Genomic DNA, 23,339 nt, shown 5'->3' on the forward strand with positions numbered 1-23,339 from the left:
ACAACCTAACCTTACACCTAAAGGAGCTGAAGAACAGCAAATAAAGCCTACACCCAGCAGGAGAACAGAAATAATAAAGATCAGAGCAGATATCAATGAAATAGAAACCAAAAGAATAGGAGAACAGATAAACGAAACTAGGAATTGGTTCCTTGAATTAGTAACATTGATAAATCCCTGGCCACACTTATCAAAAAGAATACAGAAAGGACCCAAATAAATAAAATCATGACTGAAAGAGGAGAGATCACAACCAATACTGAAAAAATACAAACAATTATAAGAACATATTACGAGCAACTATATGCCAACAAATTAGGCTGTCTGGAAGAAATGGATGCATTCCTAGAGACATATAAACTACCAAAACTGAAACAAGAAGAAATAGAAAACCTGAACAGACCCATAACCAGCAAGGAATTTGAAACAGCAGTCAAAAATCTCCCAACAAACAAAAGCCCAGGGCCAGATGGCTTCCCAGGGGAATTCTACCAAACATTTAAATAAGAATTAATACATATTTTTCTGAACCTATTTCGAAAAATAAAAATGGAAGGAAAACTTCCTCACTCTATGAGGCCAGCATTACCTTGATCCCAGACCCAGAGAAAGACCCCATCAAAAAGGAGAATTACAGACCTATATCCATGATGAACATGGATGCAGAAATTCTCACCAAGATACTAGCCAATAGGATCCAACAGTACATTAAAAGGATTATTCACCACAACCAAATCGGATTTACTCCTGGGTTGCAAGGGTGGTTCACCATCTGCAAATCAATGTACTATGCTACATTAATAAAAGGACAGGAAGCATATGATACTCTCAACAGATGCAGAAAAAGCACTTGACTAAGTACAGCATCCTTTCTTGATTAAAATTCTTCAAAGTATAGGGATAGACGGAATATACCTCAATATCATAAAAGCCATCCATGAAAAACCCACAGTGAATATCATTCACAATGGGAAAAAAACTTGAGAGCTTTCCCCCTAAAATTAGGAGGATGTCAGAGATGTCTACTGTTACCACTGCTAGAAGTCCTAGCTTCAAATTTTTTTTTTTAAGATTTTACTTATTTATTTGACAGAGACAGCGAGAGAGGGAACACAAGCAGGGGGAGTGGGAGAGGGAGAAGCAGGCCTCCCACTGAGCAGGGAGTCCAATACAGGGCTCGATCCCAGGACTTCGGGACCATGACCTGAGCTGAAGGCAGACAACTCAACGACTGAGTCACCCAGGCACCCAAAGATTTCTTTTCAACAAAAAGAAATAAAAGGAATCTGAATGGCAAAAAAAAGTTAAACTCTCACTCTCTGCAGACGATATGATACTCTATGTGGAAAACCCAAAAGATTCCACCCCAAAACTGCCAGACCTCACAAAGGAATTCAGCAAAGTTGTAGGATATAAAATCAATGCCCAGAAGTCAGCTGCATTTCTATACACTAACAGTAAGACAGAACAAAGAGTAATGAGGAGTTGATCCCGTTTACAATTGCACCCAAAACCATAAGATACCTAGGAATAAACCTAACCAAAGAGGTAAAGGATCTGTACTCAGAAAACTATAGAACACTCATGAAAGAAATTGAGAAAGACACAAAGAAATGGAAAAACACTCCATGCTCATGGAATGGAAGAACAAATATTGTGAAAATGTCTATGCTACCAAGAGCTATCTATATATTCAATGCAATCCTTATCAAAATACAAACAATTTTTTTTACAGAACTGGAAAAAATAATCCTAAAATTTGTATGGAACCAGAGGAGACCCGAGAAATAAAACCAAAGCTGGAGGCATCACAAGTCCAGACTTCACACTGTATTATTACAAAGCTGTAATCATCAAGACAGTATGGTACTGGAACAAAACCAGACACACAGATCAAGGGAACAGAAAAGAGAACCCAGAAATGGACTCTCAACTTTATGGTCAAGCAATCTTTGACAAAGCGAGAAAGAATATCCAATGGAAAAAAGACAGTCCTTTCAACAAACGGCGTAGGGAAAAGGGCAGCCACATGCAAAAGAATGAAACTGGACAGTTTCCTTACATCATATACAAAAATAGACTCAAAATGGATGAAAGACCTCAATGTGAGACAGGAAACCATCAAAATCCTAGGGGAGAACACAAGCAGCAACCTCTTGGACCTCATCTGCAGCAACTTCTTGCTAGAAATGTCCCCAAAGGCAAAAATGAACTATTGGGACCCCATCAAGATAAAAATCTTTTGCACAGCAAAGGAAACAGTCAACAAAATCAAAAGACAACTGACAGAATGGTAGAAGATATTTGCAAATGTCTTATCAGATAAAGGGCTAGTATCAAAACCTATTAAGAACTTCTCAAACTCAACACCCAAAGAATAAATAATCCAATCAAGAAATGGACAGAAGACATGAACAAACATTTCTTCAAAGAAGACATCTAAATACCCAAAAGACACATGAAAAAAATACTCAGCATCAGTCGGCATCAAGGAAATACAAATCAAAACAACAACGAGATACCACCTCACACCAGTCAGAATGGTTAAAATTAACCAGTCAGGAAGTGACAGATGTTAACGAGGATGTGGACAAAAGGGAACCATCTTACACTGTTGCTGGGAATGCAAGCTGGTGCAGCCACTCCGGAGAGCAGTATGGAAGTCCCTCAAAAAGTCAAAAATAGAGTTACCCTATGACCTAGCAATTGCACTACTGGGTTTTTATCCCAAAGATACAAATGTAGTGATCCAAAGGGGCACATGCACCTGAATGTTTATAGCAGCAAGGTCCACAATAGCCAAACCATGGAAAGAGTTCAGATATCCATTGACACATGAATGGGAAAAAAATATGTGGTATATATACACAATGGAATACTACTTAGCCATTAAAAAAATGAAATCTTGCCATTTACAATGATGTGGATGGAACTACAGGATATAATGCCAAGGGAAATAACTCAGTTATTTCCCTTGGCATTATAGGGAGAAAGAGAGAGAAAGACAATTATTATATGATTTCACTCATATGTGGAATTTTTTTTTAAGATTTTATTTATTTATTTGAGAGAGAAATTGAGAGCGAGCACGAGACAGGAGAACATCAGAGGAAGAAGCAGACTCTCCGTAGAGCTGAGAGCCTGATTCGGGACTCAATCCTGGGACTCCAGGATCATGACCTGAGCTGAAGGCAGTTGCTTAACCAACTGAGCCACCCAGGTGCCCTCATATGTGGAACTTAAGAAACAAAACAGAGGATCATAAGGGAAGAGAGGAAAAAAATAAAATAAGACAAAATCAGAGTGGGAGATAAACCATAGGAGACTCTTAATCATAAGCAAACTGAGGGTTGCTATAGGGGAGGTGGGTGGAACGATGGGGTAACTGGGTGACAGACATTAAGGAAGGCAGGTGATGTACTGAGCAATGGGTTTAAGACTGGTGAATCACTGATCTCTACCTCTGAAACTAATAACACTTTTATATGTTAATTGAATTTAAAGAATAATAAATAATAAGAAAAAAGAAAGGAAAGAAAATATGCTAAATGAAAGAAGCCAGTTACAAAGTATACAAAGTTATAAAGTATAACTCTATGTATATAAAATGTTAGAGGACAGGCAAATCTACAAGGATAGAAAATAGATTATTGTCTAATGCTAGGGAAGGAGTGGTTTTGGGGGAAAATGGGGAGTGCTACTACTGGGTATGAGTATTTCTATATGGCATAAAGAAAACATCCTGAAATTAGATAGTGGAAATGGGTGCGCAGCTCTGGGATATGTTAAAAACCACTGAACTGTGAACTTTAAAGAGTGATCCTTATTGTGTGTGACCTGTATCTCAATATAGCTGTTTTTTTTAAAAGAAAAGATTCTGTAGTGGTAGCAGATAGGTTAATGGTTACCATTAGGGACAGACAGTGAATGGAACGGTGTTTTGAGTGCTGACAATGCTCCAATTCTGGTTGTGCAAGTTTGTTAACTGGTACACTTTCATGTTTGTGTCTTATATCTTTTTTTTTTTTTTTAAAGATTTCATTTATCTGACAGAGAAAGAGAGAGAGAGAGAGAGATCACAAGCAGACAGAGAGGCAGGCAGAGAGAGGGGAGGAAGCAGGCTCCCTGTTGAGCAGGGAGAAAATGCGGGGCTCGATCCCAGGACCCTGGGATCATGACCTGAGCTGAAGGCTGAGGCTTAGCCCACTGAACCACCCAGGCGCCCCTGTATCTTATATCTTGATAAAATGTTTACTTTAAAACAAAAGAACAAATACATACCAACAGGTGGACCTGCTGGCACAACACATTTCTTTTCCACTCGTGAAGCAGGAGGTGCATTCTGGTTCTTAGCAAGATTTTCTTGTATTAATTCCTGTACCCGAGTTTCATTAATCTTTGGGAAAGGAAGAATATGAACTCGCAAGTGGGATCCTTCTGTCGGGCGTGGAACTTTCTGGAATGCCATATGAGGGTTGGGATTCTCCTGCAACATCAAACGGAACATCAAACGGTAAAATTAGTTAAAAGTTAAAATAACAATGGCAGATTGCCAGGCAGAGTGGGAGCTCAGAGGGCCACATACTGAAATTAGACAGATGAACGATTACACAGAACTCAGATAAACGCTATAAAGGAGAGTACCAGAATCTTACTTCTTATGTGATCTACCAGCAGCATCTGATACAGCTGATCACTCTTACTCCTTTTCCATGAAGGCTCTCTTCACTAGGTTTCTAGGTCTTCTTGCTACATCTTTGTCTACTTTTCATCTTCCTAATCTCGTAATTATGTGAAAACCCCAGGGCTCAGAGTTTGGGTCTCTTTTTTATTTATACTTATTTCCTTGGTGACAGCTTTCATTCTCAATATTTAAGCCATAAAAACACCAATGATTCATAAATTATTATCCCCCACTGAGCTTTCTCCTAAATGCCATACCCATACATTCAACTGTCCACACACAGTATTTCCATTTGGATTTAAAATAACATCTTAAATATATGTCCAAAATGGAACACTTACTCTTCATCTCCACCAAATCTGCTTTCTACAGTCCTCCCCACTTTAGTAAATGCCATATTTATTTTTCTACTCAGGTGAAAAGCTTGGAGTCATCTTTAATGCCTTTCTCTAACATCCTATTATCCATTCTTCTACAAACCTTTTGGACTTTGCCTTTCAAATATGTCCATAATCTGACCACTTTTCATCAACACTGTGGTTCAAGCCAACATCTCTATATTACCACAGAAGAACAGTCTCCTGACTGGTCTCTCTGCTTATGCCCTCACTCCCTCCCTTACTCTATTCTTAACACTGCACAGAGTATGTCAAACCATCACCCAACAGCTAATCTGTTCATTCAAATGGCTCTTCATCTCACTGAGAGTAAAATCCGAAATTCCTAAAATAATTTACAAGATCTGGCTTTCCTATAGGACTGTGTCCTGCTACTGTTTTCCTTCATTCTGCTCTAGCCACACAGGCCTTCTTGTTCTCACCTCAAGGCCTTTGTACTTAACTGTTCCTTCTGCCTATCCCCCTACAATTTGAACAGCACCCTCTATCCCTTCCTGCATTTCTTTGTTCAAGTGCCACCTTTCTTGGCCACCCTATCTAAAATTATACTCCCTAACACACTCCCTATTCCTCTTGAACTTTTCTCCTTAGCACTTACCATCTTTTCACATACAATAAATTTTATTTAACTTGTTTATTGTCTACCTTTCTCTTACTAAAATGAAACTCCATGAGGGCCAACATTTCAGCCAATCAAAAAAATATTTTTGTCCTCTGCTGTATTCCTGTTGCATCCAGAAACTGCCTGGCACATAGCAGGTAGCCTAAACTACTTCCTACTCTTTCCTAATGAGTGGGACAACAATGTTGAACACATGTTAGGCTTGCAATAATTGAATAAAATGTGTCAGTTAGTATTTTCACAGACCCTTAAGGCTGTGAAGGCTTTGAAGGCTGTGCTAAATTTTTATCTAATCACCTAGTTAAGCAGGATTATATTTCAAATACTACAGGCAGAATGGAATCCATTTTTCAATTATGTTCTACAGAGAAGGCTTCTTTACCACCATTACCTTTTGCAACCAGAAAATGCACTTTTGCCCTGAACCTGTTATTCATGTAGTAGACTAAGCTCAATACTACTGCATATGCTCTTCAGACAGTTAAAATGGACATCGTCATCCTCTACTAGAGCTGGTCCCCACAATTCTTTATGGTTATTTGGCCCAGACCCTGATAAAGAAACAGTTGGGTCATGGCAGATGATATACGTAGCATATCTCAGCAACACAATGGAACTAATACTCTTTTAAATGTAAAAAAGCCTGGTTTCTAGTTTTTGTTCTACTCATTATGTGATATTGGGTAAATAACTTTGCCTAAAGGATATACTTATGCTTCTCTTACAAGGTTCCCGAGAGGGTGAAGTCAGATATAAAACTTGTTCTTGCCAAAGTATCCCTCATTACTTTGTATGTTCCCTTTTCATCTTTAGCAAAGGCAGGGGAAAATAAATAAATAAATTTCTCTCCAAGTCTTCATGATCACCACTTTCTAAACTATATGCTGAAAAAGTGTTCTAAAATTATGCCTGGATTAACATCGACACACTTGTCTGTAGTTTCTGAAACTGTCTTTTCAAAAGTAGTATGTTTGTTTTTCTCTGTTCTTTAGGCACAATGTCTAAGATACCTTCTCAAAGTCACAAATATCAATTTTCTAAAACTCATAGGTGATTTTTTTCAGGCTGGAAAGGTAATTCATGTGGATTTTGAGGTCTGAATTAGGATCACTTAAAGTACATTCTTCATTACTTCTGCTTCTATTTACATTTATTTTCTTTATAATAAAAACTAAAACTTCAAACTTATTTTCCATGATGTAAATAATATTCACTGTAACAAATTTTAAAACATGGAAAAATAAAAATAGAAAATGAATCATAGTGATGCTAGTATCTTTTCTAACTATATTTTATCTATCTCTCTTACTGTATATTCTTCTATCTTGTTCCAAGAATGACTTAAGGTCATCTAGAAAAATAAGGATACACATATTATTTCTAGTTAAAATCCTGCAGTGTGGTAAGTCCATCCTAAGCTTTATAAGGAAGATTAAAGATACCAAAATAGTCAAGATAATTCCGAAGAAGAGTAAGTGGAAAAGTCAAACTTCCCAGATATCAAAGCTTATATAAACCTGTAATAATTAATATAGTATGGCATTTGGTATTGGTGAAGGAGTAAAAAGGCTAATGGAGTAAAGAGCCCCAAAACAGGACTCTATAAGAATGTGAGACAGGTGGCACTACAATTCAGAGGGAAGGGTTAGACAAGTCAAAGAGACAGTAGTACAACGAAGTATTTTTAGTGTCTGGTCTCTGATGTCAGACCTCTGTGTCAAATTCCAGCTTAGCCACTTCCTGGTCACGTGACCTGGTGCTATGTCAATTCACTTACCACTTGTGTTTTAGTTTCCTCATCTGTAATCTAGATAATACTACAGTACCTACTTCATAAGGTTCTTGTGAGGACAAAATGAGTTGTTATAGAAAGGCTTTCAGAACACTCACATACACAAACTCCCCCAGAATAAATATGAAAGCTATTTTCTAAAAATTTAGAGTACATTCATTTGAAAAAATATTTATTCACTGCACATACTATGGTATTACAACATGCCTCTAAAACTTAAACCATATTGTACTCTGAGAATCCCATCATATCACCAGCTACTTACATTTTAACAACAATAATAACTATAGTAAGGCTTAAAACAGAAATCACTTATTAAAGAAAAGATATTGCTATTAGTCATTAATAGTGTTTTTCTTCTCATAAGCAATTTGAAATATTACAAACCAAATCTATACACAATTAAGACTAAAAAGCATTTTTTAATCATTTTAAAACAAAGTTCAAAGATGAAGCTATCCTAGAGCTGTATAGATAGGTATTCCTCATAAAAATTCAGATTATGGGATAAAGTTACTGAATTATATTCAATTGTGTTTAGAAGATACAAAAAGGGCTCATGCCCCTGAAATACAAGTATTGAGTTTTCTGGCCACTATGTCTGTATACTGCTGCCCTCTAACGGGCAGTGTGGTAAATATAAAGAAATATATTTGCTACCTTACACCAAACTCGGTCACATAAGGACTTTTTGAAAAGACAAGAAATGAGAAGAAATTTAAGGCTCAGTGAACTCTGCATATTCTTAGAAACATCTGCTCCTACTTGGAATTTCAACTGCATTTGGGCAAGTCCCTTGAATATCACTGAGCTCATTAAAAACCACAGCCCAATTTTGTTGTTGAACATCCTTGTGGAAACAAGGAAATTCATTATTTTCAATAGAATAAAGAAGCTGCCAAATTTTCGTCTTTGACTGCAGAGAAATGCAATTATAAATTACTAACTTGGTTGTCCAAGGCAACCAAGATAAACTGCCCTAAAAAAGCCAGCAAAACACACTATTGTTTGGAGGGAATTTTAAAATTAGATAATGATTTTCAAGAAATGGGCTCTGTCATTCATCCTGCTTTGAGAATATATGACAGTACTGGGAAGTACAGTGAATTTCTCAGACTTGAAAAAATGACACACGTACCATCTGGTCTGGAAACATGGATTTTTCTTTTCTTTTCTTTTCTTTTTTTTTGGCAAGCCAAATGAGAATATGCCCAGGGCTTATGGAAAACAAGGCTGAGAATGCACTTGAAATAAAAGCAAAGCAAACAAAATAAAACAAAAGCCCCAAACCCTTCTAGAAATCCAAAGTAGGCAACACTGGGGAAAAAAATTTCTTACTATATGTTGGTCTCAGCAGTTAATGACAAATCAATGTGACCTTGTTAGCAGTTATGAAATTTCCCAAAGTAATTTAGGTTATTTAGTAATTATTTAATGTGCATAAATTACTCATAGAGCTGTATGGGATAGCAAGTTATACAAATCTTTACAAATACTGCTGAAACCAATACTATCACTAGACTAGGTCATTAAATATTGACAAAATGTAACTGGACTTTTTAAGTTGCCTAGCTGTGAATACAATATTGATGAAAGGAAACATTCTCAATTTCCATCCTCAGGACTTTCAGTGATCACCCAACTGAATTAAAGTTGCATCCTTAATGCAAATAAATTTGGTGTATGACTTTAATATCGAACGGGCTGGTTGCCCTAAACCAGGGTTTCTGTACCATGGCACTATTAACATTTTGACCTAGATAATTCTAGTTTGGGTAGGTGGGTGGGTGGGGGGTAGTGGGTGTCTTATATATCGTAAGATGTTTAGAAGCAACCCTGGCTTCCATGTACTAGATGCCAGTAGCACACCCTCTCCAGCTGACAAACAGAATTGTCTCCAGACATTGCCAAATTTCTAGAGAGGAGGGTTTGCCCCTGTTGAGAATCACTGCTCTAATTTATGATTCAAGATAGAGGCTTTATATTCAAGACAAGTACTCCTTTCACAAGTTCCAAGGGAGCATGTAGTGACTAGGTAGGAGACCTATACTTTCACTCACCTGCTGACATGCAACTTAAAACCATAAGATACCACCACACACCTATGAGAATAGCTTAAAACAAAACAAAACAAAAAAACAACCGAGGATACCAAACATTGTTAAAGATGTAGGACAAATGGAACTCATATATGTGGCTGGTAGGAATGCAAAATGGTATAGATATTTGGGAAAACAGTCCGGCCGTTTCTTGTAAAGTTAGTATTTTGTTACCATATATCCCAGCATCTTCTTAACTTCTGAGTATTTATCCAAGAGAAATAAAAATTTATGTTCACATAAAAACCAGTGCAAAACCAGTGGTTTTGTTCATAACGGCCAAATTGCCCTTCAGTTAATTAACAGATAAATACAAGCTTGATACATCCATATAATGGAAAACGACTTAACAATGAAAAGGGATAAACAATTGATACATGCAGCAACACAGCAGAATCTGGAATGCATTATACTAAGTGAAAGAAACCAAACTCAAAAGCTAAATACTGACATTACAGAAAAGGCAAAAACTTCAAAGACAGAAAACAGATCAGTTACTAAGAGTTTGAGGGGGCAGCAGGAAGTGATTATAACAAATTAAGGAACTGTGGGGGAGGGTGACAAAAATGTTCTATGTCCTTATTGCAGTGGTGATGGTTGTATAGCTTCATTTGTCAAAATCTAGAGTACATTTAAAAAAGGTAAATCTTACTATACGTAAATTGTATCACAGTAAACCTGACCTAAAAATGAACAAATAAATCAGGTAAGATAGGGGAAGAAGGTGTGACTTTTATGCTTGGGTTAGAGGCTTCATTTCATCACAATAATCTAAGTAAGTTGTTTATGGTTTGATTAAGACTAAAGATGATCACAGTATTTTACTTCCTATAACAACAATGAAATCCTTTAATTTACAGTTGGCAAAGAGTACAGATATCAGTGTAGATTAAATTTGCCTGGTAGTGAAATTAACTTTATGCAGAAATGTAAAGGGTATAGACCGTATATGATTTACAAAGGCTATTCCTATAGGTGGGCTTTAAATCCCATTAGGATTTTAAGATCTACTCACTGTAATCCTGGGCAATGAAATATTCTTAGGCATAAATAGAAATTTCACATTAATTTATAAGAAAGGCCAAGTCTTCTCATTTTTCCTTCAACTTTTAAGAAAGCTGTCAAATTACACAGTCTAGCAAATATTTACGTACTACTGCATATGCAAAACAAATTAGAAAAACTGTACCATGTAAAGTAGCAAAACACATGTACAACTGATTTCTTGATGCCTTGTAATGAAGGTTGTATAAAGCTCTTATCTTGGCCTTTTTTTTTTTAAGATTTTATTTATTTATTTGAGAGAGATCACAAGTAGGCAGAGAGGCAGGCAGAGAGAGAGGAGAGGAAGCAGAGAGGAAGCAGAGAGGAAGCAGGCTCCCCAATGAGCAGAGAGCCCGATGTGGGGCTCGATCCCAGGATCCTGGGATCATGACCCGAGCCGAAGGCAAGGCTTTAACCCACTGAGCCACCCAGGTGCCCCTTATCTTGGCCTATCTTAACATATCATTTTGTGTGTAGTTAGTGGTTCTTTATAAATGTGTATGAGAATCATAGAAACAAAGCCACTAAGTAAATAAACGTGCTCTCTGTCACACAGACATAAAGATTCTGAAAGCCAAAGTGAGCAGACTCAGACCCAGGATTATTAACTGAGAATGGAAAGAAAAGCTGTATAATGAACGTTCATAATCTTCATGGTATAAACCTTACCAACACTTACACAATTTGTCTCAAATGGAGTTATTCCCTTCCTTCTCCTTCATATCCCCTTACCATTCCCCTCCTCTACTTACGTCACCAAGTTCTTTCCTTAGTTATTTAGGAAGCTCCAGAAAGTTAAAAGAGCACCTAAACCCAGTTACAATTCATCCTACTCATGTTTCCTCACATTCTGACTCACTAAAAAGCAATATAAAGGAGTGGTGAGAAGAAACTGAGAAATTAAGGTTCATTTTTGAGTACTTCAAAGATAAGTGAAGCAGAGAGACTAGGTACCATACCAGACTTCACTGTAACACAGTATTTACAAACATCTAAGTGGAATCACCAGGTCTCAATTCTAACCCAATAATAAGGAAACAGTCAAATTACATGGCTGGTTCTTGCCTAACATTAGGGAATTTTAGAATGTGATTAAAAAAAAAAACAAAAACCTTCCTAGTTAAAAATAGAATCATTTGGATCATTTTCCTTGCATTGAGACCATCCTCCCTCCCTCCCCTAGACTTCCCGCATGCCCCAAGAAAGTAACTTTACCATGATGCTCTGCTTTTTAACTTTTATAATGTATTTACTTCAGAAATGTTGGGACCATGTGGAGTTTACGATCTTACAACTAGAAGGAATCTCAAAAAGTCTGATGACAATCCATGAGGATATTCTGAAATTCTTACTCATCATGTACATGTTCCTCTTTTGGAAGATATTAGAGGAATCATGTACCTAGAAAATGGTTAGCACTAGTAGAAACCTAATAAATACATACTGAAAGAATGGAATTGATCAAATTAAATGGAATAGAATTAGATTGGAGGATAAAAGCCCAATAAGGGTTAAAAAATGTAGAGTACATTTGAAGAGAGATTTAGGTCTCCTACCTAGTAATACAGTCCCTCATGGTGATCACTTTAAAAGCATTGTTTTTAGGGGACCCTGGGTGGCTCCGTGTGCCTTCAGCTCAGGTCATGATCCCAGAGTACTGGGATAGAGCCCCGCATAGGGTTCTCTGCTCAGTGGGGTCTGCTTGCTCCTTTCTCTCTGCCTACTTGTGACCTTTCTCTGTCAAATAAATAATTAAAATCTTTATAAATAAATAGATAGATAGATAGAAGCTTTGTTTTTAAAGGATAGGTGTGGATTATGTTTCACATTTACCTTTAAGAAAGTATCATTTTTAGCTGCTTGTGCCTTTCCCGTGCCAGCCTCCTGCCTACCAGGACTGCTGTTGCCCAGGACCCTCCAACACTTCCCTCCAAATCCAGGCAGGCTGCTAGGGCCTGCAGGGAGATGTCTGGGCCACAGGCACCCTCCACCTGTGTCACAGCCAAGTGGTTGCCCTTGCTTCCTCCAGAAAAGAACTAAGTCTTTCCGTTGGGAGCCTGCAGCTGGAGCACAGGAGTGATCTGGAGCACAAAAGGAGAGATTTCACCTCTTGCAGAGGAAACAAGAAGCTCTACTTAGAGACCCATACCTTAGTACATTTACTCGAAGAAAATGGGTTCACAACCCAGCAAGCAGAAATCACTGTCTGTGTGTTGGTCAAGATCAGGGACATCAGCATGGATATTGTCTACAAGGATATGGTAACCAAGATGCAGCAGGAGATGGCTGTTCAGCAAAGAAGGCCTAAGACTGCTAATGTGAAAAATGGTATTATTTTGGAGAAGAGTGAATTTTCAGCCCTCAAAGCAGAAAAAGAGAAAATAAACCTTGAACTACAACAGTTAAAACAAGAAATGAATGAAGTAATCAAAGTCCAAACAGATAGCAAATTAGACTTCAATCTATACAGTGGAAGAATTATATTTGTTGAATGAAAGGAAGCTTCTGGATATGAGGACAGAAATGGTGTCATTGCATGCGCAGCAAGACGGGGCTGTCACCCAAGCAAACAGGAAGATAGACACTAAGGTCACTGGCCTCAAACCATACTGGGATCGCACAAGCTTGATAACATTAAATGTTAGCAGGGTCTGTATTTATGTGCCTAACAGTAGCTCTGGGATTTTATCATCTGTGGATATAATTAAGTGTCTATTTAAAGAGGAAAAAAAATAATGTATAATTATTATTTATTTTATTGCAGTTTTCAGTTTTGTGTCAGCTTAGTATAAGCTATGTAATGTAGTATAGCGTGGAGTATGTAAACTATCATAAAACTTAAGTTCTAGGATGGCAAGAAAGGAAATTATTTTTGCATCAAAGTGGCTTGGCATACTTCCTTACATACACTATGTACTCAGTGATGTAACAGAGAGAAACCTGTGTGAGAACCCCAGCTCTGGTCACTTATGGCTATAAAATTTTATGGTTTTGGAATAGTCCTATAAAGATTTAAGAAATAAACATTCAGTTGTTCAAGGGCTCAGTCCCAAAATCTCAAACACTAATTCCCATTTGATGTTTTGCTACTTTTTAAAAAAATTCATCAGTAAATCACTCCCAGTGGGCAAGAAAAAAATTTCTACCTTCAGTTTCCCCACATATCAACATCTGCCCTGTTTATCTCACAGGGTCATTTAGAAGATCAAATGAGAAAGTACGTTAAAGTGCTTTATAAAGAACAAAGTATAAAAGTCAGTCATTGGAAATATCACTATTTTTCCAGTTGGAGAGGAGTCAGCCTAATGGAGGGAAAGAAAATAGTCTTAGGAATTGGACAGATGAAAGTTTTTGAATTTAAAATCTGGATTCAGTCACTTCATAGGCATATGATCCTGAGCCAACTATAGTTGGTAAAATAGGGATAATGACACCTATCTTAACACTGTGGTTGTGAAGATTACAGATGATGCCTGTAAAGTGCTTAATCCTATGCCTGGTACATTGTGCTGAACACTCAATATTTATTATTACCATTACAATATGTCAACAGAAATTTCTCATGTGGTCATGCTCTCCATTAGTTCTACACAGTCATCATAAACCACCACAGAACACACATTTTCCTTCTGACAGAACTCTTTTTGTTTAGTGTCAGCATGCTAATCAAGAAATAGATTATACTGGACACAGTTATATATGAAGTGTAGGGTATTAGTCAAAGGGATAAATTTTTTTAAAACTTCAGAAATAAAATTCATAAATAATTGAATAAAATGAAACAAACACAATGTAGCATTCCTGTTTTTATCTTACTGGGTCTCAGATTTCAAATGGATGTGACAAATCACTGACTTATGACCCAATGTCCAAAAAGGTCTATCTATTCAAATAATTAAGTTAAACAGTCACAGTGATACTGACCCTGAATCTTTCTTAAATATATTTCCTGAAAAATGCATCTTCCCTCAACTTTCCTCTGGAAGACCATACTTTCTATTTACTTTCCTTTTCTCAGTAGGAGTTTCAACTCTGAAAAGCTTCCAGGTAGGAAGTATGACTAGTAATCATTAGCCAAAATCCATTTTTCTACATGCACGTAATTTCCCTGTCACCTTAGGTTCTCTTCTGTCTTGGCATCCAAAAGATTACTTCACACTTTATCACATCCCAATCTTTATAACTTATTGCATTTCTTCTATATACGGAATATTTCCACCCTTGAATTTCTGTGGTCACTTCACAATCTGCTCTCTTTCTTTCAGCTTTTTACCCCGTCTGCTCAAAACAATACAAACTCAAACAATTTTCCTGATCCAGCTGACAGTCACTGCACCATATTGAAGTGGACACATTGGTCAATTCTAGTTCTGGTCTCCAGTAAGTCTAATCTTTATGTCTTAAAAATGAACAGTATGCTCTTAAGAACACAGGATCCTAAATGAAAATCACAACAAGGGCACAGAACAAACTGGAAAACTGTGACTAAGATGTTTTCATAACATAGGTGATTGACAGGAAAATCACTCTGAAAAATGAGTTCTGTTTTGATGCACAGTACCAACTGTAATATCTTGTAACTTATAATCCGAAAGGTTTTAAGTCAGAGAAAAAGATCCTTACTAGAAAGATGAAACTTCTTAGTTTTTTAAACAAAATAATTACATACTTTTAAAATTAATGACTGTCTGGGGTGCCCGGGTACGTCAGCTGGTTAAGCATTTGGCTCCTGATTTCAGCTCAGCTCATGATCCCATGGGTCCTGGGACTGTGCCCCCAGTAGGGGAATCTGCTTATCGGGGTATCTGCTTGAAAGATTCTCTCCCTCTCTTTCTCCCCCAACTTACGCACACACCGCTTTCTTTCTCTTTCAAATAAATAAATCTTTTCAAAAAGTAAAATAAAACAAAATTAATGACTGTCTAAAATATACTTACTTACATTTTTGAATAGTTGCTCGGCAAGTTCTCTGACATGCTTTATTATCTTCAGTGGGTTATTTTCTTCAACTTTAATTCGCTCTACTTCAAAAGCTACCAACTTGGAAAAAGAATCAAATGGCAAAACATCAACTCCAAAATATGCTAAATTAGAAAACTATGTGATAATTTCTTATAATTTGCAACTCAAAAAGCATCTAAAATATATACTATTATTAAAACAAAGTATTTTACATTTTTACTGGGTTTCATCTCTATTCTAGAGTTACAGAATCAGTTGAGTCCTTGGATGGTTTGGTGGTCTGTCCTTGATGATTTGGGGCCCTATTTCTTCTTGGAAAAAGTCATTTCTGAAACTGAGAGAGAACCTCTCATTTGAAAGGCCTCATTCGGAGGCCTTTTGGAATTCTCTCAGTCCGAGAATTTCAGAGAATTTCAGATGATCAGAAAGTCTCCAAACATTTCCCTAACTCACAAAACATGAACTAAATGTTCAGGTGACTAAAGTCCAGTGACTCAGACTTTAGTCCTAGCTCTGTTGACACTGTGATTTGGAACAAGTCACTAAAACTACTGAGCTTCAGTCTCTTCATCTCTACAATCAGATGGAAAAACAAAATGACCCTTGGCTTCCTTCCAGTTCTCAAATGATATAACTCTAATTCATTTCCCTACTAAACTAATTTACTGGAAGAACTGTGAGTGTATCCATTTCAAGCAGAGATAAGAATAATGACAAGAAAAAAATGAGTATGGGAAAGAAGAGTAAGAGATGGATTTTTTTTTTTTTTTAAAGGGTATAATATAGGACTTTTCCTTCCAGAAACAGATTCACTGGAGCAGACAAACGTATAAAACTCTGACTTCACCTATTCTAGGCTAGGAATCAGAGGCTGTCAAACAAAGGCAAATGTATCTTTCCTTCTAACAGGCCTACATGATGGGAGTGTGGGGACAAGACAATACACAATGCAGGCTGCCTCTTAAAGGCTCTTAAATCTTCAGTGTGGTAGGCCGCCCTAGGTTAGATGAAAACAAGGATCCCTTCCCCAAGAGCAAATGCTATTTTTCTTTAAAAATGTATTTCAAGCAAATTAAATGACCCAAGAGAAATTATTTAGGTCTGGCATCTCATTGCTTTTAGGCCTTTGACTCAAATACACATATGAACCACTGGCTTTTAAGTAACATCAATTAGACACCAAAAATCGTAACTGTAGGCAGAAAACAGAACTGGATGAATGCTAAGGGGAGACTTAGTAGAACTTAGTTCTTGCATTATCATCATTTCCAATCAAGAGGTTATATGTGTATCTTATGTACATAAATGTAGATAATAAATGGTAAGTTGCCACATAAAGCTAGAGACCTAACATAAAGCTTTACACAGACCAAGTGGCTTTCAGAGTCATTTACTCTGGAAAAGTTTGGAGGAAGTAGTGAGGTAAGAGCAGAGCATGAAAAATAGGAAGCCACTGGTTAGCCTGAAAGGTAGAGGGACAATACTCCAGGCAAGGGAAGGATTTACAAAAACAGTCAGAGATTATGGCAAGCAAGTTTTCTGCAAGCAATCACTCTGACTTAATAGTTGTGATGAAGCTGCCAGAAGGAGTTACTAAGAGAATTTAGATAGGAAAAATGGGGGATATATAAACCAATTTTACTTTTCAGAACGCTTCAGAGACTAATAAAATGTGAGAGCTAGAAAGGTCCTTGGAGAGCATCTAATATAACTCCATAAAACATTATGTATCAATTACTTAGTTCAGGATATAAAAGCTGACATATATTAACATCAGATAGTGATCAATCATATTAAATGTTGGTATTAGGGAATCAGTGATTAGTAATTGAACAGAAAGAACTGCTTACCACGGGGCAATCTCTCCTACGTTTTCATATGCTTGGTGTTACTAACTAAAGTTTTTGGTGCAAGTCTGCATACTCAGAACTACAACATGTGCCCATTCTTTCATTCCTATCTGTAATTACTTAACAATCTCTGCAGAAAATAAAAGATCCTTCTCTGAACTAAGGATCTTTAAGAACTTGATTCCTATCTTCTTTATACAAAATAAAAACCACCTGGAAGTGCCTGGGTCACTCAGTTGGTTAAGCATCTGCCTTTTTGGCTCAGCTCATGATCCTTGGGGTCCTGGGATCTAGCCCCACATTGGGTTCCCCGCTCAAAAGGAAGCCTGCTTCTCCCACTCCCACTCTCCCTGTTTGTGTTTCCTCTCTTGCTGTCTCTCTCTCTGTCAAATAAATAAAAACAAACAAAAACCAAAATAAAACCACCTGCAGGAAAACATAATCACTATTACTATTCTCTACTATCTTGGGTGCTAAGAGTGTTTTCTTTTTATACACTTTACAGTACCCTTTCAGAAATTGCGATGGGAGTAATATTCATTGTTCTACCCACCAGAATGAGCTGCTATAAATGCAGTTAAATGATAAATGGAAAGATGTGTTAAAATAAATCACAACTAACACAAAATAGTATCCTTATTTGGAGTCACATTTAACCTAATTTTCCCTTTATATGGCCAATTCCTTGAAGACAGAAACAAAATCTGCCTCCCATACATTTAAGGTCACCTAACGGATACAGGCAAATGTTGATTATTGATTAGTATGAATGCCACTGAGCGAGGCTCATGGGATGGGGAGGAAAAAATGAAATAAGACGAAACCAGAGAGGGAGACAAACCATGAAAGATTCTTAACTACAGGAAACAAACAGGATTACTGGAGGAGAGGTGGGTGACAGAAAGGGATAACTGGCTGATAAGACATTAAGGAGGGCACGTGATGTACTGAGCATTGGGTGGTACATGCAATTGATGAATAACTGAACTCTACCTCTGAAACTAATAATACATTATGTGTTAATTAACTGAATATAAATAAAATACAATTTTAAAAAAAGAATGCCACTAAGCCAAACTATGGCTCTATGACACTAACAGACTAAATGTAACTGCAGTTTGAAATCACATACCTATATATTAAACCTAGACCTTTCTCTCTGTGAAACTGATAAAGGAATCCCTGTATTAGTGCCTTCAAAAATAAGAGTTTTATTCATATAATCACTGTCACTTTTTCAAAAAGATTTTAATGAACTATTTAAATTCATTTGTTCAAGATGTTTATGTACTTCTGTGACATCCTATACTTTCCTAATTTTTCAAATCCACATTATAAATACCAAGATCTAATAAGCATAAGAATAAATAACATTTAGATTATTTGATATTCAATTTATAATATATTTAGGATTTTGAGCACTGGGTGTTATATGTAACTGATGGTCTTGAACACTACTTCTGAAATTAATGATATACTATAAGTTGCCTAATTAAATTTAATTTAAAAAAACTACTTCTTTACTTTTAACCACTAGTCCAATTTGACTGTAAATATACATTCCTTTGATAAAAACTATACCTCATCAAAGAGATCACAGGATCTATACGGAGGACCTCTTTCTGAAACAAAACCTGCAAATGCCATTCCATTGAGAACTTTAGTGAGGAAATCATTCTCAACCAAACCACGCTGCCCCAAAAAAGCTGTCTGTAAAGAAAGAAAAAGAGAAATGAATAATTTATCACTTAGTAATAGAGGAATGGTCAAAACAAAAATAGAAAGATCAAAGCCTGAATAAATATCTTCACGCATAAATGTGTTGCTATAAAATACATTCTCTCAAAAAGGGCTTTTGATATCTGAAATATTACATGTATTAGAAAGAATAAGAATGAGTTTGTCCATAAAGGAGGGGAGAAGAAATAAAAAATTAATACACAATTTTAAAAGAAAAACCAATATAGGCATGCGTGGGAGGCCCAGGTGGTTAAAGCAGCTAACTTGCTTTCAGCTCAGGTTATTTTCTCAGGATGCTGAGATCATAGTTGGGCTCCGCACCTGGTGGGAAGTCTGCCTGAGATTCTCTCTCTCCCTCTGGCCCCACTGCACCACCCCCCATGCACTTTTCTTTCTCTCAAAAATAACTAAATAAATCTTAAAAGAAAAGAAAAACCAATTTAGAATTGAATTATAATTTTTGTACTTTTAATAACTCTTTCTCCAAAATAACTAAATAAATCATAAAAAAGGAAGAGAAAAAACAACTTAAAATAAACAAACTCTAAAGAAAAACATGTCGGTTCCATAATGTCATTAAAAATCATCACCTAATCAAAAAGCAGAGACTTAAAAAAGAACCACATTTGATAAACTAAGGTGAAAATACATGGCTAAGAAAAAAGACAACCAAGTTGTTTTATAAATTAGAGGCCATGTTTTGGACACATACAAGATGGTAATGTATCACTTTACCTTGTGAAAATGTATTACTGGTTCTGCATGAATTCTTATAAGTTGTAGGCATGATCTATATCCTTGGAAAAGTTGTGCAAATAATCTAAGAAAAACTGCACGTACTTCTTTATCCTGAAAATATAAGAAGAAACAAGTTAGGTAACTGAATTTCTTTAAAAAAATGAAATATCACAAAGACAAAACATTGAAAAGAACTTGAGAGATTATTCAATCCATCTGTCTGCACTTCCTACACATAAGTCTTACTTATGACAGCCCTGAGTGGTGGGCATCTAGCCCGTCCCACTGTTGAACAGGGTAAGCTGTTAAATAGTTCTTTTTTCAAGTGAACCAAAGAAAACTTGTCTCTAGTATATCCAATTTCCTCTCAGAAAAATTCAGAGTCTCCCCCTTCACCAAGTTAGAGAAGAACACCTTTCCCACGCCATTTGATTTTTATATCCATCAAATATAAAAAATTTATATATACCCATATACATATATATATAATATATAAAAGTCACAAATATAAAAGAAAAAATATCAGAAGACTGTATGTTAAAGCTTATGAAATTCTTCTAAAGTTTATCCAACTTATAAAAATCTATTCCTATATTAATAAGGTATGACTCATTATTGATAATTCAGGTTTTAATAAAATCATAGTTTTAGAAATGAAAGGAAACTTACAGATTTATCTGGTCAATCCTTGGATGAGGAAATGCTCAAGAATGCTTAAATAACTTATCAAAGGTATCCAGTTCTGTAAGACTCCTGATTGGCCACAAAACTCAACTCCAAGAAATGCATTGGGCAAAACTTTAAAGGGGTCTTTATTATATACTAATCCTTACTTACGGCTTCTAATTGGAACTATTTTCGTCTACCCCTCTAACTCGACTCTCTCATTGTCAACAATATCTGTTTCCATTTTTTGTAAGCTTCCCCCTTATCCTTTCTTGGCCCTTTCAATTTGATACTTGGCATAGTTTTCCAGGCTATGACCCACACTTACTCTTGCCTCCTTAGGGCAAGTCTTAGCTGTACCCCATCCCGGTCAATGTGCTGCTCTTTGGGCCCTCCGAGAGCAGGTCACAAGATCAGTGAGTGAGAGTTCTAATTTCTTATCTGGTACATTTATTACTAGGCTGTACATCTGACTCTTGCTACACTCAGCCTCTTTAACAACCCTACAGATGACAGTACAGTTCTATTTTAAAGTATCACATTTAAATATTAAACTTCTTACCAGCATTTTTGAGTGGGATAAAGCTGTTCGTGGAGGGGGAAAAGCATGATCTGCTACTTCCAAATCTGGATGTAGAATCTAAAGCAAAGAAGTTTGGTTATGTACAAAATCTTAGTATCAATAAAACCTATTATTTAACCTACTTGGAGTACTAAGATGAAAAAATGTCAGTACATAAATAACAATATATTTCCTTCAGGAAACAATGCAGTTAGCTGAGGCAACTGTCTGTACTATTGTAGAAAGATCTCCAAGATAAAATATTTAATGAACATGTTCTAGAAAAACACACATAAGGATGGTTTCATCTGTTTAAAAGTAAAACAAACCTTAAATTGCTCTCTTAGTCTATTGATGTATATATCTCTCCACACACACTAAATATATAAATGAAAATATAGTGTTCTGAAGAATATACACTAAACTATAAAATATTAGTTACTTCTGGGAAGGGAACAGGAACAGTCTAGGGCAGTGTTATTTGTCTATATTGCCGAAATGCTAAGCAAGCATTTGTTTGTTTTTTTAAGATTGATTTTATTTATTTATTTGTTTGTTTGTTTGTTTATTTGTCAGAGAGAGAAAAAGAGAGAGCACACAAGCAGGCAGAGTGGCAGGCAGAGGCAGAGAGAGAAGCAGGCTCCCTGCCAAGGAAGAAGCCCGATGTAGGACTCGATCCCAGGACTCCAGGGATCGTGACATGAGCCGAAGGCAGTGCCTTAACTGAATGAGCCACCCAGGCATCCCCAAGCATTTGTTTTTATGTTTATTAGTGTAATTAAAAATTTGTTAATTAATTAACTGAAATATGACGACCAAGTGAGTAAGCTTATGAGCCTCAGAGTCTAGAGGGGTAAAAGTACAAAACAATCTGCAAGTACTATAAATATATAAAGAATAATATATGAAACATCAAGTATAATTAAGTCAATGTAGGGAAAGCTAAAAAAAAAAACGGTAACAGTTGAGTTAGGCTTTGAAGAAGAGCAGGCTGGGGAACAGGTAGGTAAAGAAGATCTATGCAAGACTTAACACAGAGAAAAAGATGAAATTTCATCAGTAAGTAGCAAATTTTTATCTTTGCAGAATCATTTTCAAATACTCAGGTTTGGGTAGTATACTTATAACAGATGAAAATACTTTGGTCAACCCCTGGATGAGGGAATGCTCAAGAATGATTAAATTTTATCAAAGGTATCCAGTTCTGTTAAAGCTCCTGAATGGCCATAAAGCTCAACTGTAGGAAATGTATTGGGCAAAATTTTAAAGGGGACTTTATTATATATTAATCCTTACTTACATGGCTTCGTAACAATACTTAAAATTGACAATAAGATATTGACAGCATTTATAACCCAATTACCCAATCATTACTACAATATAATAATACAGTATAATTCATATCTAAAAAATTATCATTGTTATTATACAGTTCAAGTACTGTGTTGCCATTTGATCATAATTATTTAGTAACCAAATGAAGCTCCTATAATTGTGTGTCAAAGCTCCCACTCAGTTCATCGAATATGATTTCTTTTTGGTTCTAGTTTGGTAATATACTATGTTCTCATGTCTTATTTACAAAACTATACTGTACCACAGAATCAACCATTGTGCTTGACAACTACAAAAAACACGTATACTCATACCAAACTCACTGACCAAATTTAGTGGCACAGGTGCTTCAGGTTAAGATATACCAATGTGCAGCAGAATCTTTACCAGGAGACACTGAGTTAAGAACTAAAATCTTAGGGGCACCTGGGTGGCTCAGTCGATTAAGTGTGCCTTCAGCTCAGGTCCTGATCTCAGGGTCCTGGGATAGAGCCCCATGTGGGGCTCCCTGCTCAGTGGGGATCCTGCTTCTCCCTCTCCTCCCTGTTCCTGCTCTCTCTCGTTATCTCTGTCTCTCTCTGTCAAATTAAAAAAATCTTAAAAAAAAAAAAGGAACTAAAATCTTAATATTTTTTTCATTTTGGTACTTAATCCCTGCATAGCTATAAACATCATTATTAAGTAATCATATATTAGATTAAGAAATTTATAATTTCTAGAAATATTAAACATTTTCTCAATCACCCAAATACTACCTTCTCAACTTCTGCTGTATCTATATACTACCAATGTAGTTATTTAGTAGTATTTTTCTTTAAATTGTCTTTAAATCAACTCACCTATTTAA

At 36.3% G+C, this 23,339-nt stretch overlaps 1 protein-coding gene and 1 pseudogene across 2 annotated transcripts in view; one reads left to right on the top strand and one right to left on the bottom strand.

Moving 5' to 3' along the window:
• The window catches only part of SBF2 (SET binding factor 2), a 485,581-nt gene that overhangs the window by 182,120 nt on the left and 280,122 nt on the right, over positions 1-23,339 (bottom strand). For both annotated transcript variants that reach the window (XM_032853454.1, XM_032853455.1), the window contains exons 10-14: positions 21,158-21,235; positions 19,927-20,040; positions 19,033-19,161; positions 15,581-15,679; positions 4,282-4,486 (exon numbers count right to left, since the gene is read on the bottom strand). In XM_032853454.1, coding sequence (XP_032709345.1) covers positions 4,282-4,486; positions 15,581-15,679; positions 19,033-19,161; positions 19,927-20,040; positions 21,158-21,235 — 625 coding nt within the window. The remainder of the gene's footprint in view (positions 1-4,281; positions 4,487-15,580; positions 15,680-19,032; positions 19,162-19,926; positions 20,041-21,157; positions 21,236-23,339) is intronic.
• LOC116865238 lies at positions 10,545-13,343 on the top strand (annotated as a pseudogene).

The sequence above is a fragment of the Lontra canadensis genome, unplaced genomic scaffold (genome assembly GCF_010015895.1).
Source record: "Lontra canadensis isolate GAN:19392208 unplaced genomic scaffold, GSC_riverotter_1.0 scaffold7, whole genome shotgun sequence".
Lineage (NCBI taxonomy): Eukaryota > Metazoa > Chordata > Mammalia > Carnivora > Mustelidae > Lontra > Lontra canadensis.